The sequence below is a fragment of the Perca flavescens genome, chromosome 6, assembly GCF_004354835.1.
Source record: "Perca flavescens isolate YP-PL-M2 chromosome 6, PFLA_1.0, whole genome shotgun sequence".
Classification (NCBI taxonomy): Eukaryota; Metazoa; Chordata; class Actinopteri; order Perciformes; family Percidae; genus Perca; species Perca flavescens.
Genome location: NC_041336.1, coordinates 19,755,697 through 19,765,047, shown reverse-complemented (window position 1 = coordinate 19,765,047; position 9,351 = coordinate 19,755,697). Strand labels below are relative to the sequence as shown.

The following is a 9,351-nucleotide window of genomic DNA, read 5'->3' as shown; positions in this document are numbered from 1 at the left end:
GATATCATTAGATTATCATTACCCGTGAATTAATGTGTAAGCAGCTTTTTATTGTTGTAGTTGGTTTACGGTGGTTTATATGGGACTAATGATTATTTTCATTATGGATTAATCTCCAGATTTTTTTTTCTGGATTGATTGCTTGGTTTGTAAAAAGTCAGAAAAGACCAAAGAAATTGCGATCACAATTCCCAAGAGCCCAAAGTGAAACAATTATTATTATTATGAATATTAGTAATCATACATTGTTTACACATGATTTGATAGTATCACTCAAAAGCAGAGATGCAACTAAACTTCATTGATTAATCTGTCGATTATGTTTTTAATTATTTGATTTATCACTTAGTAACTTAAAAATAGATGTTTGATCCTGCTGCCCAATTCAAAGTTCAATAAAGTACAATGAGCTTCAAATCAGGTGTGGCCATACAGCAACGTGGAAAGGGAAGATAATTAGGCTACTCACTGACTGGCTGATGGCAAAATGTTGTTTTTGTCTGTTTATATGAAGATACAAATTCCTAGAGGAAGAAAGAAAAAATAGAAAGGCGTATACACAAAGTCCTCTGGTTTGCTGTCTCCATCTACAGGACAGATGAAGTACTATTGTTGTGTGTTCAGCATGAAAAATGTACTATACTGTATGTAGACTATACAACAACTAAACAGGACTTAGTTATGGACAAGTTAGGACAACTAACTTATTGCATTAAAACAGTCTCTGCTAACAGATCTCCGACTGTGTGGAAACAATCATGAGTAAAAGACATGACAGAGACATTACTGATGACCTAATGATAGGGTTAAAAATTAGATTGACCTAGGCTGGTGATGATGGAGATAATGGAGCCAGAAGTTGCAATAGGGCTCATTCTGCAGACATACAGTTTGAACGGGGTTTACTGTTACTTTCCCTCCTGTTGCCATGGATGTATAGGCTGGTTGAAGCAGAGGACCTGTCCTCTCCAGTTGGGGTTGGCTGATCTGCTGAGTGGGTTTCCTCTCTTGCAGGAATGATATTTGACTGTTGAGATGAGTACGTTGTGTTCAGTGTCACCTGTCGCTTGCCTGCAGAAGCAAAAACCAGTTCCGGCCAGTTCCCATGATATTAGAGTGATGTGACAAGAGGTGTCAGACTGAGCCAGCCCAGCGCTGTAACAGAGAGGTACCTCCCCCCTGTTGCTGTCTGAGGATCAGCTTTCTGCAGCAGTAACCACAAGACACCCTGTGCTAACTCTGAACCCAGCGGCTCCAAATTTAGACACAGAGACACAGGGACAAACTTCACTTGACTTCAAGACCCATTTATCAGATTCACACCCTTTTTTTTCTGACCTCATGCTGTATTCTTCTATCGCTCACTTCCAGTTTAAGAAAATACTTCTAGTTAACCCTTTGGAGTTATTTTATCTCGTGACAAAGCCCAGTTTTAGCCCAGATATGAATTTATAAGGTCTTTTGTTTTTACTATAGAGATTAATTTAGTGGGCCTATACCTCTCTGTTTCTCTCAGAAGAATTTGTTTACCGACAGCTGTGCCTGACTCATAGTTCCTCTTCCTATTTCCATTTATTATATAATCACATGTTGATATGAATGTGTGGTTGTGCATTTTAGTCCCCAACAGGAACATTTGGATTAAATAGTGTCTGTGCATGTCTAGAGTGTATATCAACTGTTGTGATATAAAATAACCAGCCAATATGGCTGTATGTACATGAGATGCTACAGGAGTTTGGTCATATATCACAAACATGAAACTGGGTCTGTGAAGGTGTGGACAGGTCCTTACTCATGCAGCAGCCACATGAGACAGAAAGGCAGATACAGAGCTGTCATGTTCTGGAATGTAGTAGCCTACTGTCTATGACCCTGTTAACTATCCTTAGATTGCTGCAAATCTTAGGTCATAAAACTAATCTATATTATTTTATGGTGTGTGTATAGGCTATTGCCGCTCATCTTTTGCACTATTTCTTCCAGCCATATTGGTCAATGAATATGGTATAATTTATACATTTATTTTAGTATTTGGCTATCACACACGCAAATTAATTCAGTTGGCTGCATATTTAAATCTTAAATCTCAGACTATAGCCTAGGCTACTGATATTGCACCATTCCTTCCCTCTCTTCAATTGTTGTAGGCCTATAGTGTTTGTAAATTTGTAAATTCTATTGTGTTGTTATACTCTAGGTAGGGCTATTACTTAACAGTATTTTTTATATTTCTTACTGTCCTTTCTGTAGGGTATTTATTCTTTATATAGTGGGTGTTGTACTTTGAGAGCAAAGAACCGGAGTCAAATTCCTTGTTTGTTTGTAACGCAAACCTGGCCAATAAAGCTGATTCAGATTCTGTCCCACTATCAGTGTTGCCGCCCATTCACAGATAGGGTATTACTGGTGGTGTAGCGTACATCCTCCTAACTGTAACTAAGAAAGAAAGAAAGTTTCTTTGATAAGAGAGTCAATTCAGTCACTTCACCGACCGCTTGTCTACGGCAATGAGCTCGTGAGCATTCGGTTCCACTTTTCTCAATGGGGCACGAGCTCAGTCTGCTGCCTTCACGTGCCGACAGCTCGTATCCTGACATAGATATATATGGTATCCTGAGACCTGATGTAGGTCTATTTTACGACTATTTTCCACTTGCCCCCTTTTGTAGTAGGCCTATCGTTGTAAATGATTTATTAACAATTATAAACCTTTTATAACGGGTGCCTTACTAGAAAATGGCACCATTAGTTCTTAAATGTTGTTTATTATTAGTGACACATGAAATTAACCTAGGCCAACTCTGACTAATTTAGAATGTAACTACTAAAATAATAATAATAATAATAATAATAATAATAATAATACATTTAATTTATAATGCACTTTTCATCAGAGATCTCAAAGTGCTACAGGTTAGAAACAAAAAAGATAAGCAGTTTAAAATACAAGAATAAAAAAATAAAAACATCTAAATGGGACCAAAAGCTTTGCTAAAAAGAAATGTCTTATGGCCTTTTTTAAAACAGTCAGTGGATTGAGGTGCCCTCAAGGTGTCAGGGAGGGCATTCCACAGACGTGGGGCAGCAGCACAGAAGGCCCTATCTCCCATTGTCCTGAGTCTGGTTCTGGGTATGTGGAGGAGGTTCGAGTGAGTGGAGCGGAGGGAGCGTGTTGTGTTCTGTGGGTTGATAAGTCGATGTGGATGTCCATGGATGCATTGATGTGTGAGGAGAGAAAACTTGTATTCAATCCTGGTGGAGACGGGAAGCCAGTGGAGTGAGTGGAAAATGGGGGTTATGTGCTCATGTTTCCGCACTCTCATCAGGATCATAGAGAGTTTTGGATGTACTGCAGAGTTTTCGATGTACTGAAGCCTCTGCAGACTCTTTCTAGGATAATTATTTCCACATATCCGAGGGCACTTAAACGCAGCATTGCCGGTACTCTGCGTCCCCTACGTCACGGTCTTTAAACTGAGCAGCCACACTGAAAGTTTGGGACAAGTGGGGCGTCTCTGCTGCTGCACAGTTCGTCTTCGCTGTCAACCTATTTTATACAGTCTATGCTGTCAGCTAACACTATCAGCATATTTCTTTTACAAAGCCTCCCAGTCGTTCAGTCTTCGTCCAGGTTTAAGACACCGGCCGTTGACCTAGCTAGCTAAGTAACGTAATGCCAAAATGAGAGGGCTTATTTCATTTTTCGCAGGTAAGTTAAGGATATATATCAAGGCTTAGCCTCTTTAAAACATTAAAAAAAAGTTGACGATATAAAAGTTTGTTATAGTAAATAGTGTCATAACATTAAGGCATGTCAAACTCATGGCGAGCCGAGTTACTGTTGAACTCGAATGCAAGGGATTAGCTAACCCCCTGCGTGTTATACAGATCTGCTCAAGGGGAAGAAAGTTGCCTTCAGCGACTTCTTACAAAAATATGTTTCCAGTCAGCAATTGTGCCAACGGTAAGTTAGCAAAAAAACATGTTTAGAGCTTTTTTTTTAACTTTGTGTTGAATCTGACTTTTTTATTTTTAAACAAACAAACCCACATGTAACTACTGTTTTGACCTCCTTTTTGAAGCCTGGACACCCAGAAAATCCTGCGACGACAGAGCAGGCCGAGAAGAGAGAAGAAGGAGAGAGGCACAGTGGTGGTGAGTACAGAGGGTGTTTTTTTTTTTTTTTTTTTTTTTTTTTTTTAAGACCGTGGTGATTGTTGTTGTCGTTGACAGGAGGTGAAATTGAATCTGACCTCCTGACCTTCGTGTCTTCTCTCTCCTCAGAGCTCACTGAACTCAGAAACTTCACAGTAAGTCATTTTACCACCTGATGCCAAAAAACCAAGTCATGACAGAAACAAAGGTTCTACTGTTTTGCTTCACATTTCAGAGCAACTCTTTCTGTAGTCTTTAGTTGACACCCTATTACAATGATTACTAATGCTTTGTCAGAAATAAATTGTCCCAATTAAAAAATGCTATATGCAGTTAGAAGTCATCATTTTTGACTTGAGGATGTGAGCAGAAGGTAGGGGGTATCCATGGGAGGGCCCCTAAGTGTTCCCATGATCCCTCATCACGGGTTATATGGCCTTCCTCTCAGATTGTTTTACTTGAATTATTTTTACAGTGAGTAGTCAGTATTCCACCAACAAAGCGTGTATTTGTTCATGCATTATAATAGCCTATTAACTGGTCTGCATAGCATTAATAAATCATTTATTAACCACAAATTTGGTTTTTAGTGATTAACAGTTTCGGAGAATGGCACATAACTGACAGTTTTCTCTCGTTGTGTTAACCAGGATAAAACCGTCAGATTTTGACTACCTCAAAGTGATTGGCAAAGGAAGCTTTGGAAAGGTAGGATTTGTTTTTTATTCTTGTAAATGTTTGTGCTTGTGAGATTTTTGTTGGGACATTAATCGACACAGCTCAAACTTTTACAGGTGCTGCTGGCAAGACATAGAAAAAATAAAGGCTACTATGCTGTAAAAGTGCTGCAGAAACAGATGATTGTCAAGAGGAAGGAGGTGAACTGTCTGTCTGTCTTTGTATCTATCTGTCTGTCTGTCTGACGGTCGCTCTGTCTGTGTATATGTCTGTCTGTCTACTTACTGTATCTGTTGTGTCTGTAGCAAAGGCACGTGATGGTTGAGAGGAGCATACTGCTGAAGGGACTACAGCATCCATTCCTGGTGGGGCTCCACTTCTCTTTTCAAACACGAAAAATGCTCTACTTCGTCCTAGACTACGTTAATGGGGGGGAGGTACGTGTATTTCAGAAAATTCTCTCTGTCAACTGTGGGATTGTTGAAAACTGGGGGAATGACTGCGAGTTTCCCTTTGCCCACAACCATTTAAAACAATGCTATTTTGATATATACACAAATCTTTAGCATAATAACAACAGAAATAATTACAAATTTCTTAAGCCTAACCTTTTAAAGATGTCCCCACTCATGGGTTTGTCTTTAGCTTTTCTACCACCTTCAGAGGGAGGGGTCATTTCCTGAACCCAGGGCTGCTTTCTACGCTGCAGAGATGGCCTTGGCGCTGGGCTACCTCCACTCTCTTGACATTGTTTACAGGTACACACATACAAATAGACAAGCCATTGCAAAGTCACTCTGCCGTGTTTTTCTTGGCTCACTTTCTCTGCTCGATTAAAACGTTTACTTTGATAAGAGAGCTCTGCATAGACAATGTTATAACTAAACCCCACCATGTCCTCCAACACCAAATAAAAAAATAAAGAGTAAAGAAAAGTGAGGTGAAACCAGACGGAAAACCGCAATATCAGTTGAAACAAGTTTTTGTAGGAATCTGTAGACTAAACCAACACTTTTGTCTCATCGCTTGTCTTCCAGAGATCTCAAACCAGAGAACATCCTGCTGGACAGTGAGGGTCATGTGATGCTGACTGATTTTGGGCTTTGTAAAGAAGGGGTGGCCACGGGTGGGATTATGCATACATTCTGTGGGACTCCGGAGTACCTTGCTCCAGAGGTGCTACAAGGCCACCCATACAATCCTGCAGTGGACTGGTGGGGCCTCGGCACTGTGCTGTTTGAGATGCTCTATGGACTGGTGAGCGCTGCAGGTGAAACAGTCTTTTCATCGTATCACCTTTTTCACAGTCTTCACCTTACTCCATGCTTCTGTCCCTTCTCTCAGCCTCCATTTTACAGCTGTAGAAAAGCAGAGATGTTTGAGAACATACTTCACGCTCCTCTGCAGGTGCATAGTGGGGGGTCTCAGGCTGCCTGCTCACTGTTAGAGGGATTGCTGGAAAGAGACGTCTCCAAACGCCTAGGTGGGAGCCGTGACCTTGTAAGTGCTCACAAAAAAAAAACACAGCAAGACAAGCAATGATGCAAATACACACATAACCACAGAGGGTCTAATTTAAATGTGTCCAGGTGGAGCTGCAGGAGCATCCCTTCTTTGGATCTATCAACTGGGAAGACCTCCTGGCCAGGAAAGTTAGACCCCCGTTCATCCCAAAAGTGGTACGAGTGATTCAGAAATGAGTGGGACGCACTATGCTTTTTAAATCCAATGCACAGTGTACCCAAGTGTGTTTATTCCTCTCTCCTCTCCAGACCGGTCCCTGTGATGTCAGCTACATTGACCCCGTGTTCACACTACAACCTGTCCCTGCCTCTGTGAATGAGAGGTGCCAGGCCGGCGGGACCAGCGGGGCCTTCCCAGGATTCTCCTTTGTGAACCCAGTGGAGTATTTGGCAGCAGAGCCGGTTTCATAACAATGCCAAATCCTCTGGGAACATGTTTGTTCAAATATTTATTTAAATTATTATGTCCTAAATTATTAAATCAAAGTCTATTTTTAAACAATTAAGCAAAATGATTCTTACACTAACACTGCATGTTTCATTGGTTACTAAATTACAGTATATTGTTTTACATTATTTGTTATTTTAAGCATCAGTTCATGATGTGAAATATGCTGGTCACTATTTCACAAGTCCTAGCTGCCTTAATGTGTAAGGGGGATGGAAAAAATATATGCACAATCTGAAGCTTTATTTTTTAACACTTTACAATAATCTCTTTGAAATAGACAACAAACATGTATTGCAACTTTCCCGTTCTGCTATTACATTCACAGCTTACAAAAGTTACTGAAATTACTTTACAGGGTGCCTTAAAACTCTGTATAGTAACAGAGGCATTGTGCATCACAAGCAAAATACAGAACATCTTCTTGTGGCATTTACAAAAAAAACAATAGGATGCCAAGTCTGTTGGCAACTGTTAAACACAAATTGGACCCAGCTCTGACATTATGTATGATGGTGAGTTTTTTTGTGACAAACACAAAAAGCCCAACACTGTGGAGAATTTAACGGGTGTCTCCATACTGAGAGAATCTGGTCTGATCCTTTCTACCTCACTTCACAAGACCGTTTATGAAACAGTTCATACACAGAGCAGCTTCCTGTCTGTCAGTAGAAGCTGAAGGACGCGTAGCTCTGGTCACTCTGGCAGGTGAAGTAAGCTATCAGCTGACCGTTGCAGATCATCAGAAACAAGCCGCTACCTATGAAACAACAGAAATATAGAGCATCAAAAAGAATTGAGCTCATACAATGCAATGTACTTACTATAAGTTGCCAATAATGTTTGTTTTACCTAAAGCCAGCCACCACTGCCACACCGTGGGAAACTCCAACATCACTGCAACGTGGAAACAAAACGTGCAATTTCACAAGGCATTCTGAAATTTGTGTGTGCACCTGGGTAGATGTATTTGCAAGATGTCCACTCACCTAGGCTGGTGATCATTACATGCAGAATTGTGATGGTGAGGGCGTAGTCCCACACCCGTCTCCTCACTACTGCAGCAAACAAAAGGCCGCTGCAAAAGTAGGTGAGCTCCAAGGACAGGAGGTTCACTGAGGAAGACCAACATCTCAAAAAAATACAGCAAGTGAAAAAATTGAATGAAATCATTGTTGACCATACTGACTGCATATAGTGTCTTTACCCAAATATTTGGAGTTAGATTCAGCAGGTTCGGTCTTAAAGTCAAATGGAATCAGTCCGTCAAAGTGATCCAACCTAAATTTACAATAAGAGGGAAAACTGCTGTCAGCAATTGCAAGAAAATATGCTAAACCACTGTAAAGTGTAAACACGTCTTAGATCTTATGTTGTCTACCTTACAACAGGTAAAGTGAGGCTCCATGGTGTGGATAAAGTAACTAAATCTCACCTCTGCGATCACTGCTGCAATTTGCTAAAATGGATCCATGGCCAGATTAACCCACTATAACCCACTGCATTGTGTATGTATACCACAACCTCAAAATACAAACTGCTGACCACATGGCATCGAATTTCAGCTACAGAACGAATACATACTGCCTGCCCTGGTTTGTGCTATTTGTTATCTTTTTTTAAAAACACCATTTGTATTTAAAAAATATTCACCGTGTAAGGACAACAGGAACTAAAAGAAAAAAGTTCTTGCTGTATTTACAGGAGAGGTTGATAATGATGCTTTCGAGGGCTGGTTCGCTTGCGTGTGTGCCTGTGCGCATGCGTGTGGGAGATACTCACCTGAAGGCACCGAAGCACACACTCCCAATCATGTAGAAAAGAGAGTAAAATATGACCAGGCATAGCAGCAGATTGAAGAGCACTGTCTGTGGGATTGAGACAGAATATGTCACAATATAACATTTGTGCATTACACACATCCACGCAAACACTAAACTGGAGCTACATTATAGCCTGAGAGGCTATCAGGCTGCAGTAGGAAGCAGACAGCGACTCTATGCTGCAAAACCTGACCTGCTGCATAAAGTTTAGATTATGATCTGTGTGTTACAAAAACCTCAGACGTACCATTAGGCTACTTGTCATATATAATCTTATTTGATCGCACATGATTTTCCTACAGTCGATCCCGATTGATGTACTGACACATTACACATGACGCTTACTGTCTTCTTACCTTCGAGTCGACCGCTTTGCCTTTTAAAGCCATCTCATGGTTTATACTTGATGTTATATTACAAAATAATCAGGCTGCAGCACGATAGCCTACGAGCCCGTTAATCCCCTAGAAAACTGGACTCCTTCTGCCATCTAGCGACAAACACAAGACACAAACCAGCGCCACCGACCGCACAACGGAGCACTGAACTCATTTCACCTCGTATCAGGGCGGCCTTTGTTGACTGAAATAAACACTTTTTCTCTCTATGTACCTGTTAGCTAGCAGCTGAATACATCGCCATGGATAATATGGCTATTTTATGTTGAGACGGTGTGTATTTAATCAAATTATGATTAGCTATGGCTAAGGCGGCGCAATAA

General features: G+C 40.7%; 2 protein-coding genes across 4 annotated transcripts; one reads left to right on the top strand and one right to left on the bottom strand.

The window, feature by feature from the left end:
• The first annotated feature begins 3,443 nt into the window (after positions 1–3,443).
• On the top strand, positions 3,444–6,861 carry sgk2b (serum/glucocorticoid regulated kinase 2b). 3 transcript variants are annotated; one of them, XM_028580200.1, is made up of 12 exons: positions 3,444–3,712; positions 3,892–3,967; positions 4,086–4,158; positions 4,288–4,313; positions 4,809–4,866; positions 4,953–5,036; positions 5,142–5,273; positions 5,482–5,594; positions 5,874–6,093; positions 6,244–6,336; positions 6,426–6,515; positions 6,609–6,861. In XM_028580200.1, the coding sequence occupies exons 1-12, from the start codon at positions 3,685–3,687 to the stop codon at positions 6,768–6,770; spliced, it is 1,155 nt and encodes a 384-aa protein (XP_028436001.1). In that variant the 5' UTR covers positions 3,444–3,684; the 3' UTR covers positions 6,771–6,861. The 3 variants fall into 3 exon arrangements, with proteins under 3 accessions (XP_028436001.1, XP_028436002.1, XP_028436000.1); XM_028580199.1 differs by having other exon boundaries at positions 3,445–3,712; positions 6,181–6,336; XM_028580201.1 differs by lacking the exon at positions 4,953–5,036 and having other exon boundaries at positions 6,181–6,336.
• A 174-nt stretch (positions 6,862–7,035) lies between these two features.
• LOC114557660 (transmembrane protein 244) lies at positions 7,036–9,297 on the bottom strand. Its single transcript, XM_028581253.1, has 6 exons — positions 8,987–9,297; positions 8,590–8,675; positions 8,015–8,088; positions 7,797–7,922; positions 7,660–7,704; positions 7,036–7,567 (listed from the first exon to the last, which is right to left on the bottom strand). Exons 1-6 carry the CDS (start codon positions 9,017–9,019, stop codon positions 7,473–7,475), a joined length of 459 nt encoding a protein of 152 aa, XP_028437054.1. The 5' UTR covers positions 9,020–9,297; the 3' UTR covers positions 7,036–7,472.
• Between the last annotated feature and the right edge of the window lie 54 nt (positions 9,298–9,351).

Excerpts from the sequence above, each read along its gene's own strand:
- sgk2b (XM_028580199.1), top strand. The coding sequence starts at position 3,685 with ATGAGAGGGCTTATTTCATTTTTCGCAG. Across the intron at positions 3,968-4,085 it reads AGTCAGCAATTGTGCCAACG|CCTGGACACCCAGAAAATCC; the intron begins GTAAGTTAGCAA and ends TCCTTTTTGAAG. Across the intron at positions 5,274-5,481 it reads ACTACGTTAATGGGGGGGAG|CTTTTCTACCACCTTCAGAG; the intron begins GTACGTGTATTT and ends GTTTGTCTTTAG.
- LOC114557660 (XM_028581253.1), bottom strand. The coding sequence starts at position 9,019 with ATGGCTTTAAAAGGCAAAGCGGTCGACTCGAAG. Across the intron at positions 8,676-8,986 it reads GCAAAGCGGTCGACTCGAAG|ACAGTGCTCTTCAATCTGCT; the intron begins GTAAGAAGACAG and ends TCAATCCCACAG. Across the intron at positions 7,923-8,014 it reads ATCTAACTCCAAATATTTGG|TGAACCTCCTGTCCTTGGAG; the intron begins GTAAAGACACTA and ends GGTCTTCCTCAG.